General features: G+C 42.7%; 1 protein-coding gene across 3 annotated transcripts in view; it reads right to left on the bottom strand.

Moving 5' to 3' along the window:
• Nucleotides 1–861: 861 nt before the first annotated feature.
• Pfk (ATP-dependent 6-phosphofructokinase) overlaps nucleotides 862–17,861 on the bottom strand; it is a 141,709-nt gene continuing 124,709 nt past the window's right edge. For all 3 annotated transcript variants that reach the window (XM_080270833.1, XM_080270834.1, XM_080270835.1), the window contains 3 exons: nucleotides 12,646–12,814; nucleotides 10,374–10,554; nucleotides 862–2,452 (listed from right to left, as the gene is read on the bottom strand). In XM_080270833.1, coding sequence (XP_080126959.1) covers nucleotides 2,284–2,452; nucleotides 10,374–10,554; nucleotides 12,646–12,814 — 519 coding nt within the window. In that variant the 3' untranslated portion in view covers nucleotides 862–2,283. The remainder of the gene's footprint in view (nucleotides 2,453–10,373; nucleotides 10,555–12,645; nucleotides 12,815–17,861) is intronic.

The following is a 17,861-nucleotide window of genomic DNA, read 5'->3' as shown; positions in this document are numbered from 1 at the left end:
AAAAATGAATGAACATACAGTATTAATGCTTGTTTTTCATGTGAGATGGAGCCAAGATTTCAAAGGCCTTCCTTTTTCTGCACTCTACCCACTCCATTTCATTAGTGGGAGTTTAGGTCAGGATGACGATACATCAAGAATTTGTAAACAAGGCCATTAAAAAAGACTGATCACCTTATTCTTATACTGTTTATCAACACTGTAACACACATGAACAAATACAAGTGCACTGCAGTTCACACAATTTTACATGTTCCTTGTCAATCCCTGCTTGAAGCAAGCAAATTTATTACAGTGTACTTCATGAAGCAGTTCAATTTCAAATTAATATTATCACTATAGGAACAATAAAATGGCACATATTTCATGTCAGATAACTACTACCATACTCATACTTTTTTCAAGACCTGAACATACCAGCAATCTTCCACTTATTCCTGAGACAATTTATCACTGTGCCACGGAAACTGGTTAGCAGTATTTGATAACTAGGTAATTAACAACTTCAACTTCACTACTCACTGGTATTCTTTTTGCAATTCCTTCTACCACCAGATAAATTTATTCAGTTGCCCTCATGGGGCAACACGGGATTAGATGATGGATAGATGGATGGATAACTTTAGTAGTGAAGGGGCTAATGAAGATAGTTTTCTAACCATTTTACTGTGTGAGGGTTAACTTCAAATCATTTAACTGCAGCAATATTAAAATGAAAATGACATCATCACAATGAAGGCATTAACACATTAACACAGATGTTTGAAAATGCATACTTAAATTAAATGAATTTCAAATCATGCCTTATATGGAATTTGGAACTGATACTATGTCTGAACATACAGTACCGTACATGTGCAATTATTTTGTATATTAAATTTCGTGTTGTCAGTTATGTCCATATATATATATATATATATATATGAGTCCACTGCTATCTTGACTAGACACTAAATGGCAAGATTACAAGTATGGAAAAGGAAAATCACTACTCTGATCCATCCTGACATATTAATACAGGCTGCCTTTGGTACTGGTTAAGAGAATATTTCAAAGTAGAGGTAAACTTGTAAAACTGGTTCCTGTATCTGTTCGTACACACCAGCACTTGATGAACACATTTATAATTTCATCATGAACCCACCATTATTCTTATGGTAAGGTAACTGCATTACACGAGACAGAAGTTATAGTTCTCCATCTTAACTTGGTCCAGATATTCGTTCTTTTCCATCAGATTTTGTACAGTTCAATGGCAGAAGAAGGCAGCGATATGGGTCTACATCCTTGCCATGGCACTTCCGTGTCACTAGCATCAGTGTTAATCCATTGCTACAATTTAGCAATCAAGGTGGAGAGATGGGAATTCTAGGCTATGCTAGGGTATAATGAGTATAGGCCTTCAAGCACGACTCCAAATGATCTTTCATCAGAAGTATGGAATATTTTATGTAGACAACTTTGCTAAAATAACAAACTTGTTGCTGAAGGATAGACAGTGCTTATATAAGTGATTTTAAAAACTGGAAATATACATCTATATATATATAATATAAATATTACTGGCCAATTATATCAACAGTCTGTAAACTGCACTGTAAGTTCATTATTGGAGTACAGTACAGGTAAATGGCTGATAACACAAACTGCTTTGATTAGAAGAAGAATATTTGTTTTGATTAAGAAAGTAATTGGTATTCTGTTCAATCTGTGTAATTTATATACATTAAGACTATTAAACAAAAGTTTATTGTCACCAAATTCAACTTACTGTTAAAAATACTTCTCAGTATATAAAAGTAATATAATTAACAAAAAACATACAGATATACTTAGAATATTCATTTATCCCTGTTATGTTTGAATTTTCTGCAAAATAAAAAATCCATTACTGCCAACAGTGATATTAGTGTCAAGTGAAATAATTTATCTGTAAATAAAATTATACGAGCCTTCAAATTACGTTATATAGATATTATATAAACACAGCATACAGTACAGCATATACTTGAAACTGATTGTTCCATCTGATTGTGAGTCCTTAATATCAAAAATATTTTTGAAGAACTGTTACAGGTTTCCAGTGATAATATATTCATATAACAAATTATTATTAAATAACAACAGATATTGCCTTTACATAACTCTACAAGTGTATTTACACCACTGAATATTACCTGTATTGTAGTTCAAGAGCACCAGTTACATGCAGTGCTCTTCAATTTCACTGTCTTTTAAACGAAAGCATATTTACTATCCTACCAGAAGCAATCAGGTTTTGCCTTAGTCAAGAGCTTCTTCCACTTCCTTAACATTGATGCCTTCCTCATGGTAAGCGGCCTCGTGTTTGGCCAAGATACGAAGAAGTGATCGAAGTTTAAGCCACCACTGTTCCTGCGGGATGCGGCGCTCCCAGTCGGTTTTGTGCTTCAGCTCAATCACAGGCTGGAACCTGAAGATGAGGAAAAATTTCCTATTGTATCATTTAGAGGCTCCAACATGTCTAAATGTACAGGCATACCCCGGTTTAACGATGCAATTGGTTAAGTAAAAACCCAAAGCAGCGGGGTATCGTATCTCGGGGGAGATTTAACATGTAAGGTATAGGGATGTGTTTTTGAGCCTTTGATTTTGCCCCCAACCAACTCCTAAACCCACCCACACAAGTCCAAAAGTAAGTTTCTAGCTAACCTAAACCCCCAAATAGGTTTCAAACAAGTTAAACTAAGCCGAAAAGCAGTTTATAACTCACCTAAACCCAAAAACAAAATCTGAAAAAATCAAACTTAGTAAACATAGAGAGTAGGCCAGCATGCTCTCCAGTACATGTTTCTCTAACTGTCAACACCAAACTACATGCACAGTACACACTACACTTCCTTGTCAAAATTAAAAAAGAAACATGGTTGCAACAAATCAGGCCTTGGAGTCCCGGGGGGGGGGGGGGGGGGAAAATAAATGCCCCCATCATCCGCTCCTCTCCCGGTAACGACTCTTTGAGCTTCCTGGATCCACTGTCCGACTCCCTTCTTCTTCATTTCTGCAACATTTGCAGCCTTTCCTCTAACTTTCTGTCTGACGAACACCATCTCTCCTCCTCTAAACCTCACCTTCTTTTCCTTACTGAGACTCAGCTGTCTGAGGCAACTGACAGCAAACTCTTTCCTGTATCCTCCTACTTTCTCTATATTCATTTCAAAGCCAAAGGTGGATGTTGCGTATATGTATACAACGACCTATCTTGTTCTCGTGTTCCTGAACTTGATTCTTCTGAATTCTATACTCTCTGGCTTCGGCTCTCCTGTCATTCTCTGACTAAATATATCTGCCCTGTTTACTTATCCCCTAGTTCTACTATGAAAAATTCTTTGACTATCTACTTCTATGACGAAACACATTCTATCCATTTCTCCTTTCTATGAAATCTCCATTCTAGGAGATTTCAATGTTCACCACCACCTTTGGCTCTCCTCTCCTTTCACTGATCCACTTGGTGAACAAGCCTTCATCTTTTCTATCCTAAATGACTTACAGCAGCTTGTACAGCACCCTACCCGTATCCCTGACCACCTTGGAGAAAGCTTCAACATACTTGACCTCTTCCTTACAACTAATCCTTATGCTTACACTGTTAATCTTTTCTCTCCATTGGGCTCCTCCGATCATAACCTTGTTATGTGAACCTGTCCTATCACTCCGGTACGGCCTGTGGACCCTTCAATAAGACATCGTCTGTGGCACTTTGGAGCTGCGGATTGGGATGCCCTCATGCAGTACTTCTTTTGATTTTCCCTGGAATGATTATTGTTTCCATGGCCAGGAGCCATTTGAGTGTGCCTTGCGCATTATGGAGGGGGGGATGTGCGTATGGTCTAAGGAATGCAGAACAGGAAAGGATACTCGAGTTTGGGGAGGCAACAGACATGATTGTGTGCAACACATATTTTAGGAAAAGAGACAGTAGGTTAATTACGTATGAGTCTGGGGGAAATAGCAGTCAGATAGATTATTTTCTGGTTAGGAGGGCCAATAGGAGGTTAGTGAGGGATGTTAAAGTTATAGGAAGTGAGAAGTGTGTGCAGCAGCACAAACTATTGATTTGTGATATGGTGCTTAAAGAACAAGTGATGAAAAAGAGGACTTATGTACCTAGGAGGAAAATATGGAAGCTGAAAAACCAAGTAGTAAGGGATGCCTTCTATAGCGAGTTGAGGAGAGTGGTGGCTGAACAGGAAGCTGTAGACAGAGGCGTTAATGAACAGTACAGAGCCCTCCAGAACAATTTCTTGAGAGTTACTGATGTAACATGTGGCTGGACAAGAGGACCACCAAGACATTAAGTAACTTGGTGGTGGGATGAGGGTGTAGAAGCTGCAATTAAAGAGAAAAGAAGGCTTTTCCGGGAATGGAAGAAGGGTGGTAGCAAAGAGGAACATTTGGCTGCCAAGCGTAGGGCTAGAAGAGAGGTATACAGGGCAAAGTCTGAGTCACAGAGACAATTACTTGATAACCTAAATCATGGGGAAAGGAAAAATATATTTAGGGTGGCAGGTCAGGTGAAGAGGGATAATCGGGATATCATAGGTGAGCAGTGTGTGAAGAATGATGAAGGAAGAGTAGAGGTGAACAGTAAGGATATTAAAGATGCATGGAGAAAGCATTATAACCGGTTGTTGAATGAGGAGTCTGACTGGGACAGGGTAGGTTTGGAGCCAGCAGATCCAGTGTCTGGCCCTTGGCCCTTGATTGATACTGCTACTGTGAGTGAGGCAATAGGCAGGATGAGGGTGGGGAAGGCAGCAGGTGTGTCTGGGTTGACTGCCGAAATGTTGAAGGCCTCAGGCGATATAGGGGCGAGTTTAGTCACTGACCTGATAAATAGGATTATTTATGAGTGTGTTGTCCCAGATGACTGGCTGAAGAGTGTAATTGTAAATGTGTATAAAGGGAAGGGTGATGCCCTGGAAAGAGGAAATTATAGAGGTATAAAGCTTTTAGATCAGATAATGAAGGTAATGGAGAGAGTTTTAGACGGTATGATTAGAGAAAGAGTAAATATTGATGAGATGCAGTTTGGGTTTATGCCAGGTAGGGGGACCACTGATGCCATATTCATTGTTTGACAGCTTCAGGAAAAATGTATTGGTAGGAGAAGGGATCTTTATTTTGTTTTTGTTGATTTGGAAAAGGCCTTTGACAGAGTCCCTAGAGAGGTGGTGAAGTGAGCAATGAGAAAGCTTGGCTTGGAGGAGTGGCTGGTTAGGGTGGTTATGGACATGTATGTGGGTGCTCACACCCAGGTGAGACTGATTGGAGATTTGAGTAATGAGTTTTCTGTGAATGTTGGTGTGCATCAGGGGTCAGTCTTGAGTCCCATGTTGTTTATCATGGTACTTGAAGCCCTTTCACGTGACTTTAGAAACGGACTCCCGTGGGAGTTGTTGTATGCTGATGATTTGGTGTTGATTGGAGAGAATGAAAGGGAGGCGGAGGAAAGGTTTAGGAAGTGGAGAGATGGTATGGGGCAAAAGGGTTTGAGGGTAAATGCAGATAAAACAAAAGTGATGGTATCTAGGGTTGGTGGCGGTACTGTCAAAGACGAGGGAGAGTGGCCATGTGCAGTTTGCCACATGGGCGTGGGAAGTAATTCCATCTTGTGCGGTGTGTGTGATAAATGGGTGCATAAGAGATGTAGTGGTATCAGAGGTAGACTGCGAGATAATGCTGATTTTATGTGTACGGCGTGCCGGAGTGAGCAGGTGAAGATTGTCAGACGTGAAAGGATTGAACTTGCAGGTGAATCTCTTGAGTGTGTGGAAGAGTTTTGTTATTTGGGAGACATGTTGTGTGCTGGAGGAGGGGCTGGAGCTAGCTCTGTGGATAGGGTGAGAAGTGGTTGGAAGAAGTTCAGGGAGCTCTTGCCTCTCCTGACATTGAGAGGGCTCCCCCTACGTGCTAAGGGGTCTTTGTATGCAGCATGTGTTAGGAGTGTAATGCTGTATGGCAGTGAGACCTGGGCAGTGAGGGAGGAAGATATTCGCCGGCTCTGACGTACAGAAATGACAATGATTAGGTGGATGTGCAGTGCGTCCCTGCGTCCAAGGCATGGAGGGGCTGGGTTTACAATGGAAGAGTTGAGAGGTAGGATGGGACTGGAGTGTATTGGTGTTGTGATGAGGAGAGGTAGATTGAGGTGGTTTGGATATGTGGAGAGGATGGGGGATGATAATTGGGTGAGGAAGGTGAGAAGTGTTAATATTGGGGGTGGGGTTATGAGGGGTAGACCGAGAAAGACATGGGACGAGGTCATTAAGTGTGACCTTAGGGTTAAGGGACTGAACAGGGAGGCTGCAATGGATCGTGCAGCGTGGAGAGCCGCCATTAGGTGACCAAGGCCGACACATGCAAGCATGTTGGAGCCTTTAAAAACGAAAACGAAAACGATGGAAACATACATTCCCTTCTCATATCCTTTGACTAATGCAAGAAAGCCTTGGTTTAATCACGCTTGTTCTAATGCTATCCGCAACAAGGAGACAGCCTATAAAAAGTACCGGAGCCAACCCACCCCTGAATCACATCATTTTTATGTTTCTGCCCGGAATCGTGCTAAGTCTGTTCTTCACTCTGCTAAAAATAATTTCATCCGTACTAAACGCTCTCAACTCTCCAACCTGAATTCTTCCCGCTCCTTCTGGCACCTAGCCAAAAACCTTTCTAACAACTTTACCTCATCATCCTGCCTTCCTCTTTTCTATTCTGATGGCTCTGTAGCTATTTCTTCTACTGATAAAGCAGATCTGTTTGCTCAGACTTTCTCCTCCAATTCCACCTTAGATGATTCCGGTGCTGTTCCTCCATCACTTCCCCCCTCCAACTTCCTCATGACTGACATTATTTCTTCAGCTGATGTATTTTCTGCCATCACTGGCCTCAATACTAACAAGGCATATGGGCCTGATAGAGTCCCTCCTGTTATCCTCAAGAACTGTGCTTCTGTGCTTACACCCTGCCTAGGTAAACTCTTTTGCCTTTGTCCTTCAACTTGTACCTTTCCTTCTTGATGGAAGTTTGCTCTCATTCAGCCAGTCCCAAAGAAGGGTGACCATTCGCAACCCTCTAACTATTATCCAACTGCTTTAACATCCTGTGTCTCAGAAGTTTTCGAGTCGATTCTTAATTGAAACATTTTAAAGCATCTTTCCTATCACAACCTTCTTTCTGATCGTCAGTATGGATTCCATCAGGGACGCTCCACTGGAGATCTTCTCACCTACCTTTCAGACTCCTGGTCATCCTCCTTTCGGGACTTTGGCAAAAGCTTTCCCATTGCACTTGACATCTCAAAGGCTTTCGATCAAGTCTGGCATAAATCTTTAATTTCCAAACTGCCCTCTTACAGTTTCTATCCTTCTATCTGTGCCTTCATCTCTAGCTTCCTTTCTGGTCGTTCTATAGCTGCTGTTGTAGACGGCCATCGTTCTTCTCCTAGATCTATCAACAGTGGTGTTCCTCAGGGCTCTGTCCTATCACCAACTCTCTTTCTTTTATTCATCAATGATCTTCTAAGCTGTACATCTCATCCTATCCACTCATACGCTGATGACTCCACCCTTCACCTTTCCATTTGGTTCCCGCAACATCCATCTCAGCAGTTACTTCAACAAACAAGGGATGAGGCTATAGCACACCTTATGTCTGATTTGGCTCGTATATCTGATTGGAGTGAAAATAATCTTATTGTTTTTAACCCCTAAAACACGGGGCGTCCCGTTTGCGACGCTCGCCAAAAAGGACATAACGGCGGATCGTCGCGTTTGCGATTCGAGTTAATTTTGAATGAACGCGGGTAAGGATGTTCCAGTTGGTATTGTCTATCAGTACCACCACCCTTTAGCTACAATTAGCATACTTTACCTTTGTACTACTGACGTCCGTTGTTGCCAAGTATCGCGTTTTTCCCCCCTCCCCCTCACCACGGCCCGGCCAGCCTGGCTGTGATCCATGGCAACGCTCTGACTGCTCAGAACTGTAAATCTGCGCTCTCCTCTCACAAGCAGTTTATGCTAATAGGAAACGCTTGTTTCCCCAGTTGTCACACTAGCTTTTTTTTGCACGGTTTGCCCCTGTTTAGCGTCAGTTTACCGCAGGCTTTCAAAGTGACATTATGGCGAGTTCTAGCTCTTCCGAGTCAGTGCGAGCGGCCGACAGGAACGAGAATAAAGTGACGGGTGTAAGGCAGAATAAAAAGCGCACTGCGGTGATCTTTTGGGAAGTAATATGATTGAAAATAATGTAGTATACGTGTTTTTAGCTGTGAAAATGGAAATGTTTGTTGCGTGACGGGAAGACCGCCGCCGCGCTGCATGTCGGCCGTACAGTTCGTTGATTTTAGCCTTATTTTCAGTGCTTATTGTACAAATACGGATTCCAAACTACCTGTACGTTGTAGTATAAAGTTTACTGTGACAGAATGAGGCTGTGATAGAGGGGAAACTGGGCTGCTGGAAGTGTGAAAGTGAAGATTTGGTTACCCAACTTTGCAAGTCTCCACAAGTCCTTGGGTAGTCCACGAAGGCTCAACACCTGTCTCTGGAGAAAGCTGAATGTAAGTACTATCTGCCAAACCAAGTATAATGTTCTAGGGTTAATCTCTGATTTTTGGCTAATATCTTCCTACAGGTACTCAGACCGCGATCGAACCCCGCCACCCAGGGGGGGTCGGCTGTCCATTGTCCGCGCATTAAGGGTTAATGCATCAAAGACTCAGTTTTTACAACTATCAACCCATCAAAATCTTCCACAGGAGTACCCACAAATGTTTAATAATATCCAGCTCAATCCTGCATCATCCTTGAACATGCTTGGGGTTTCATTACATGGGACTTATCTTGAAAAGAGGGGGAGCGCGGTAGCTCGGTGGTAGGGTGTCGGGCTTGTAATCGTGAGGTTGCGAGTTCGCGCCCTGCCCGGTGGCTGCTGTGCTGGGAGGGGTAGCACTCTCCTGTAACCCTAGCAGGGCTATATGATCTGATGAGGTCTAGCTCGGGGATTAATCCCTTTATCTTGGAAAGATCATATTGCACCTCTTGTAAAATCTGCTTCCAAGAGATTAGGTGTGCTAGGCCAACTCTGTGCCTTCTTTACCCCTGTACAGTTGTTGACTTTATACATGGGTTTTATTCACCCCAGTTTAAAGTACAACTCTCATGTGTGGGGAGGCTCCCCACATACAGCTATTTACAACAGGGTGGAGTCAAAGGCTATTCGTCTCATCAACTCTCCTCCTCTTACTGGCTCCCTTCAACCTCTGTCTCTTCGCCGCACTGTTGCCTCTTTATCTCTTTTCTATCGCTACTTCAATGGTCACTGCTCCTCTGAACTGTCTGCTTGCATCCCTCCACCTCTACAACGGGCACGTAGCACCTGTCTAGCAACAAACTCTCATCCCTTTCCTGTCCAACTCTCTAATGCAAGAGTTAACCGTTACTCCTAGTCTTTCACTGATGCAACAGGTCAACTCTGGAACTGTCTCTCTCTGTCTGTATTTCCAACTTCCTATTATATCCAGTCTTTCAAACGCAGTGTATCCAGGCATCTCGAAATGATTGGATCTTGGATTTGGCTCTCCTTTGTATTGTTTTTGTTTTTTTCTTGGAAGGAGCATTCATGCGGGCTCAGCCTTTGGTTCCTTCTTCTTCACATTAAAAAAAAAAAAAAAAAAAAAAAAACGAAAATGACAATGTCCACCCCACCTATGACTAAAACATTAATCTACACCTAAAAACAGTTTATAAATCAACCTAAACACAAAATTCAGGTCTAAAATATCAAAATCGGTTAAAAAAAAAAAAAAAAATTAAATTGGGGTTTGGCCATCGTTCGGCAGGGTAGGGTGGTATTTAAAAAAAAAAAAAAAAAACATCGTTGCCCCGGGATATCGGAACTAGGGGTATTGTATCTTGGGGTCTGCCTGTAATTAACTTTGAGTAAGTAGTTAAGTGGTTAGAACAAGCCCACACTAAGGTCTGTTACATGTATGCTGATGAATATCTCTCTCACTCCCCTGTACTTGATTAAGGCACAGAGGAGTTTAGATTCAGGGAGGGATCATCTTGTCACTGGCTAAGTCTGGGTTTCAGAATCTATATGTCATCAATAATGACAATGTATGCAAAGTATAGTACTTGCACAAGAAGGACACACTACTAGCACTAACTTCCATGCTACGGTTGGATTTAAACCCAAATTCTGAGAACACGTAGATCTGGAAGTCCATGTGATACTGGTAAAACTCAGTACTACGGAGCAACTCATCTTGCATTCCAGTGGAATCAAGGGGAGGAAGACCTAGAATATCATCAAAAACTTACACATATGATCTCTTCTGCAGGCCAAGCAATACAGCAGTTGAGGCCTCATCACAGAACACTGATCCATCAGGCTTACGGTGGGCGAGCATCTGGTCAGTCAGCCAGGTCACTGTCTTGGCAGCCATCTTGGTGCCCATGTTGCGGTCAAAAACTGATGGCGACCCACCCTGCTGCATGTGACCTGCAATTGCAATGTGACAAATATTTAAACTCAATACTATACTGTACTGGTGTTCTCAGGCAATAAAGTAAATAAGCAATATAGAAGAAGTTTTCTCTGTTGAAATTACTGAGATCAAGCAGTTGAAGAACTTTTATACATATGAATTAAGGGTATAAAAATATGTGAAGTAAAATATTTTTGGAGTACTGTAATCATTATATTACAGAATATCTAAAGTACCTACTTACTGAACTATGTTCTTATACAGTAATCCCCCATTTATTCAACCATGCATTACATAACATCCATCATTTTCCAACAAAGTAAAAAATCTGACTGAATTAGAGCAATATGAATGGCTGTATAAAAATTATATAACAAATATGTAAAGGTGGCATTCAGCAAGTTGGTAACAAGACAGGATTTGCATACTGACACAGACAGCTGTACAGGGTTTTCTAGACCCCATACCCCCTGCAGAGGGGTTGGAGGGTAGTATGGCAATATCCAAAAAAATGCATTATGTGACTTGGTCTTGGCTGAATTATGACAGATAAAGGGGGGATTACTGTACTTTCCTGTGAAGTCCATGGGGATATAATATAATTTCCTTTACTCAAAAGTGGAGTATCTCAAATCTAAGGTACGCAGATGATGCTGTGTTGCATGCAACTAGTAGACAAGATTTTGGTAGATTGGTGCAGAATTTTGTGGATGTCTGTGGGTACTAGGCTTAGCAAGTAAATGTAGAGAAGAGCTTAGTGATGGATGTTGATACAGAATGTAGCTCACAATGCGACATGATGGTGAACACAAACTGAAACTGGTGAGGGAGGGAGCTTAAGTACCTGGATACAATGACAGACATATGAGGTAAATGTACAAAGGATGCAATATGCAAAGTAGCACAGGGAAAGAAAGCGGCTGGTTCTATGAAGGCTTTGATACAAAACAGAGGTTTGAGTGTGGCAAATGCAAGAGACTGGCATGAAAGAGCTTTTGTGCCGACATAAACACACAAGTCTGAAACACTATTCTATGTGCCATCAAATGAAGAGTCAAGAGTACAAGCAGTGGAAATAGGGTGCTAAGGACTCATTCTTGTTTGTTTGTGTGTTTGTGTGTGTGTGTGTGTGTGTGTGTGTGTGTGTGTGTGTGTGTGTGTGTGTGTGTGTGTGTGTGTGTGTAATGCACCGGGTCAGTCAGGATCATGTGACGGTTGTGATCATCAGCTTTTTACCCTCCCAGAAGAGAGCTGAGAGCTCATATAGTCTGATCTAAGGGCAAAGCACTGACCTTCACACATGCACACACCCATACCCTTGCTGAAGGGGGACAGTACCTATCTGCTTCATCAGTGAAACTTTTCGCATCCCGAGAAAGGCGTGAACCCCCGTTTTAGCAGATGCTAGGCGAGAGCATTACCACTGAGCCAATGAGTGTGTAAGGTTCATGTGTGTGTGTGTGGATTTGAAAAAAATACTGTAATGTGAATTGTGAAAGATGTGGAGTAAGGAAGTCTGTGAATGCCAGAGTCAAAGAGTGTGTGCTTAGACAGTATAGTCATGTGGAGAGAGTGAATGTGAATAGAGGAGTTTTTGAAAGCAGTATATGGTGCCTCAGTGAGTCTGAAGGTAGAAGGCATGGTAGCCCACGGGAGACAGATACGGCAAATCAATGTGTAAGAACGTAAGGAATGGAGGCTGATGAGGCTCGGAAACTGTCAGTGAATCGAGCTAGTTGGAAGAATTTTTGTACAGATGATGGATGAATGAGATGCACGTGATGAGTATGACACCTGTTTTTTCCAGAAGATATGATATGATAGTCATCAGATTGACTTCAGCTGATGGGTGGTATGAACCATGTACAGTAAGTTTAGATGTTTATATCTTAGGGGGGGGTTGAGTCAGGATTCTGGGAGCTTCAATGGTAAGTTTGAAAGAGTGAGCCATTTAACTGGGCTGGCTCTTGGCTAGTTTCTCCTTCTATTAGGTTTCTTCTTGCTCTCTGGACCCTACCTCAACCCATCCTCAGGTAGTAAAAGAGGTCTGGATAATAATGACGATGATGATTACCGGTAGGCTACAGTACTTATTAAATGCTCACCAAGTACATTCTTCCTACAACTGAAGATTCCTTTCCCCTCTTCAGAATACAGCCTGAAGATAAAGTCAGTGGTGTAGTTTTCATTAGCATTTTCATTCCTCAACACCAACCCACGCTGGACTCCTTCTGCCATTTTTGCAGCCATATGGTACACGTCCAGTTGTAGCTCCTGCAAATTAATTTTCAATTATTTACATAATGCTGATACAATACTAACCAAACTCTCTTATATAAGTGAGTACTGACAAATGGGTATCATGTAGCAGTCCCCCTCTGACTTCCTCATGGGTAACATTAAAATTTCTTCAGCTGATGTATTTTCTGCCATTGCTGGCCTCAGTACTAATAAGGCATATGGGCCTGATGGAGTCCCTCCTGTTGTTCTCAAGAACTGTGCTTCTGTGCTTACTCCCTGCCTAGGCAAACTCTTTCGCCTTTGTCTATCAACTTGTACCTTTCCTTCTTGCTGGAAGTTTTTTTTTTTTTTTATGCGAGGAAGAAGGAACCAAAGGCCATGAGCCCGCAGTAACAGTTCCCTCCAAGAAAAAAACAAAATACAATAGAGAGCCAAATTCAAGATCCATTCATTTCGAGATGCCTGGACACACTGCATTTGAAAGACTGGAGATCATAGGCAGCAGGAAATACAGACAGAGGGAGACAGTTCCAGAGCTGACCTGTTGCATAAATAAAAGACTGGGAGTAACGGTTAACTCTTGCATTAGAGAGTTGGACAGAAAAGGGATGAGAGTTTGCTGCTAGACAGGTGCTACGCGCCTGTCGTAGAGGTGGAGGAATGCAAGCAGACAGTTCAGAGGAGCAGTGACCAATAAAGTAGCGATAGAAAAGAGATAAAGATGCAACACTGCGGCGAAGAGACAGAGGTTGAAGGGAGTCAGTAAGAGGAGGAGAGTTAATGAGACGAAAAGCCTTTGACTTCACCCTATTGAGAAGAGCTGTATGTGGGGAGCCTCCCCACACATGAGAGTTGTACTCCACACAGGGGCGGATAAAACCCCTGTATAGAGTCAACAATTGTGCAGGGGTAAAGAAAGAGCGGAGTCAGCTTAGCACACCCAATCTCTTGGAAGCAGATTTTACAAGAGATGTAATATGATCTTTCCAAGATAAGTCCCAAATAAATGAAACCCCAAGCATGTTCAACGATGATGCAGGATTAGGTTGAATATTATTAAACATTAGTGGGTATACCTGTGGAAGATTTTGTCGGGTTGATAGGTGTAAGAACTGAGTCTTAGATGCATTAAAAACAACCATATTATTTTTACCCCAGTCAGAGATACGGGCCAAGTCAGACATTAGGTGTGCCATAGCCTCATCCCTTGTTTGTTGAAGTAACTGTTGAGATGGGCGTTGCGGGAACCGAATGGAAAGGTGAAGGGTGGAGTCATCAGCGTATGAGTGGATAGGGTTAGATGTACAGCTTAGAAGATCATTGATGAATAAAAGGAAGAGAGTTGGTGATAGGACAGAGCCCTCAGGAACACCACTGTTAATAGATCTAGGAGAAGAACGATGGCCGTCTACAACAGCGGCTATAGAACGACCAGAAACGAAGCTAGCGATGAAGGCACAGATAGAAGGATAGAAACCGTAGGTGGGCAGTTTGGAAATTAAAGATTTATGCCAGACTCGATCGAAAGCCTTTGAGATGTCAAGTGCAATGGCAAAGCTTTCGCCAAAGTCCCGAAAGGAGGATGACCAGGAGTCTGAAAGGTAGGTGAGAAGATCGCCAGTGGAGCGTCCCTGACGGAACCCATACTGACGATTGGAAAGAAGGTTGTGATAGGAAAGATGCCTTAAAATTTTTCTATTAAGAATTGACTCGAAAACTTTTGAAATACAGGACGTTAAAGCAATTGGACGATAGTTGGAGGGTTGGGAGTGGTCACCCTTCTTTGGGACTGGCTGAATGAGAGCAAACTTCCAGCAAGAATGAAAGGTACAAGTTCACAGACAAAGGCGAAAGAGTTTGCCTAGGCAGGGTGTAAGCACAGAAGCACAGTTCTTGAGAACAACAGGAGGGACTCCATCAGGCCCATATGCCTTGTTAGTACTAAGGCCAGTGATGGCAGAAAATACATCAACTGAAGAAATTTTAATGTCAGCCATGAGGAAGTCAGAGGGGGGAAGTGATGGAGGAACAGCACCGGAATCGTCTAAGGTGGAATTGGAGGAGAAAGTCTGTGCGAAGAGATCTGCTTTATCAGTAGAAGAAATAGCTACAGAACCATCAGAGTAGAAAAGAGGAGGGTAGGATGATGAGGTAAAGTTGTTAGAAAGATTTTTGGCAAGGTGCCAGAAGGAGCGGGAAGAATTCGAGTTGGAGAGTTGAGAGCATTTAGTATGGATGAAATTATTTTTAGTAGAGCGAAGAACAGACTTAGCACGATTCTGGGCAGAAACGTAAAGATGATGTGATTCAGGGGTGGGTTGACTCTGGTACCTTTTGTAGGCCCTCTCCTTGTTGCAGACAGCATTAGAACAAGCGTGATTAAACCAAGGCTTTCTTGCGTTAGTCAAAGGATATGAGAAAGGAATGTATGCTTCCATGCCCGAGAGAATAACCTCCGTAATGGGCAAGGCACACTCAGATGGCTCACGGCCATGGAAGCAATAATCATTCCAGGGAAAATCAAAGAAGTACTGCCTGAGGGCCTTCCAGTCCGCGGCTCCAAAATGCCACAGACGACGTTTCCCTGGAGGGTCCACAGGCCGTACCAGAGTGATAGGACAGGTTAAGGTAATAAGGTTGTGATCGGAGGAGCCCAACGGAGAGAAAAGATTAACAGAGTAAGCAGAAGGATAAATTGTGAGGAAGAGGTCAAGTATGTCGGAGCTCTCTCCATGGCGGTCAGGGATACGGGTAGGGTGCTGTACAAGCTGCTCTAGGTCATTAAGGATAGAAAAGATGTAGGCTTGTTCACCAGGTGGATCCGTGAATGGAGAGGAGAGCCAAAGGTGGTGGTGAACATTGAAATCTCCAAGAATGGAGATTTCAGAGAAAGAAGAAATGGACAGAATATGTTCCATCGTAGAAGTAAGATAGTCGAAGAATTTTTGATAGTCAGTAGAATTAGGGGATAAGTAAACAGCACAGATATATTTAGTCAGAGAATGACAGGAAAGCCGAAGCCAGAGTGTGGAGAATTCAGAAGAATCGAGTTCAGGAACAGGAGAGCAAGATAAGTCGTTGCGTATATATACACAACAGCCACCTTTGGCTTTGAAATGAGTATAGAGAAAGTAGAAGGATACAGAAAAGGGTTTGCTGTCAGTTGCCTCAGACAGCTGAGTCTCCGTTAGAAAAAGAAGGCTAGGTTTAGAGGAGGAGAGGTGGTGCTCAACAGAGCGAAAGTTAGAGGAAAGGCCGCGAATGTTGCAGAAATGAAGAAGAAGAGAGTCAGACAGTGGTTCCAGGCACCATTCCCAACCCTCCAACTATCGTCCAATTGCTTTAACATCCTGTATCTCAAAAGTTTTCAAGTCAATTCTTAATAGGAAAATTTTAAAGTATCTTTCCTATCACAACCTTCTTTCTGATCATCAGTATGGGTTCCGTCAGGGATGCTCCACTGGCGATCTTCTCACCTACCTTTCAGACTCCTGGTCATCCTCCTTTCAGGACTTTGGCGAAAGCTTTGCCATTGCACTTGACATCTCAAAGGCTTTCAATCGAGTCTGGCATAAATCTTTAATTTCCAAACTGCCCTCTTACGGTTTCTATCCTTCTATCTGTTCCTTCATCTATAGCTTCCTTTCTGGTTGTTCTATAGCCGCTGTTGTAGACGGTTATCGTTCTTCTCCTAGTTCTATTAACAGTGGTGTTCCTCAGGGCTCTGTCCTATCACCAACTCTCTTCCTTTTATTCATCAATGACCTTCTAAGCTGTACATCTAACCCTATCCACTCATACGCTGATGACTCCACCCTTCACCTTTCCATTCGATTCCCACAACGTCCATCTCAGCAGTTACTTCAACAGGCAAGGGATGAGGCTATGGCACACCTAATGTCTGACTTGGCTCGTATCTCTGACTGGGGTAAAAATAATATGGTTGTTTTTAATGCATCAAAGACTCAGTTTTGGCACCTATCAACCAGACAAAACCTTCCATAGGTATACCCACTTATGTTTAATAATACTCGACGTAATCCTGCATCATCGTTGAACATGCTTGGGGTTTCATTTGCTCGGGACTTGTCTTGGAAAGATCATATTACATCTCTTGTAAAATCTGCTTCCACGCGATTGGGTGTGCTAAGCTGACTCCGTTCCTTCTTTACCCCTGCACAATTGTTGACTCTATACAGGGGTTTTATCCGCCCCTGTGTGGAGTACAACTCCCATGTATGGGGGGGGCTCCCCACATACAGCTCTTCTCAACAGGGTGGAGTCAAAGGCTTTTCGTCTCATTAACTCTCCCCCTCTTACTGACTCCCTTCAACCTCTGTCTCTTCGCCGCAGTGTTGCATCTTTATCTCTTTTCTATCACTACTTCAATGGTCACTTTCTCTGAACTGTCTGCATGCATTCCTCCACTTTTACGACAGGCGCGTAGCACCTGTCTAGCAGCAAACTCTCACCCCTTTTCTGTCCAACTCTCTAATGCAAGAGTCAACCGATACTCCCAGTCCTTCATTTATGCAACAGGTCAACTCTGGAACTGTCTCCCTCTGTCTGTATTTCCTGCTTCCTATGATCTCCAGTCTTTCAAATGCAGTGTGTCCAGGCATCTCGAAATGAATGGATCTTCAATTTGGCTCTCTCTTGTATTTTGTTTTTCTCTCTTGGAGCGAACAGTATTGCGGGCTCATTGCCTTTGGTTCCTTCTTCCTCACATAAAAAAAAAAAAAAAAAAAAAATACTAGGCTTCATTTTTTACAGTTATTAGAATACATGAATTTCATTATGCTAGTATAGTTTGGACATGTGGAGAGAATGGAGAATGAAAGACTGACTAAGAGGGTGTATGTAGGTGAGGTGGAGGGAGGGAGAGGGAGGGGTAGACTGAGGATGAGGTGGAGGGATGGAGTTGAGAGGTATATGAGGGAGGGGGGGTGAGTTGGGGGAGGGTAGTCAAATGGTGGGTGACAGAGTGACTTGGAAGCATTTTGTCTGCAGCCACCCTTTGCGGGATTAGGGCGTCAGGCTACAGATAGACAGATAGATCGTACAGTACTGTAATGGGAAG

This window comes from Coenobita brevimanus, chromosome 43, assembly GCF_032717465.1.
Source record: "Coenobita brevimanus isolate Jiangsu-jjx chromosome 43, ASM3271746v2, whole genome shotgun sequence".
NCBI classification, from domain to species: Eukaryota; Metazoa; Arthropoda; class Malacostraca; order Decapoda; family Coenobitidae; genus Coenobita; species Coenobita brevimanus.
This window is presented reverse-complemented; position numbering and strand designations above follow the sequence as displayed.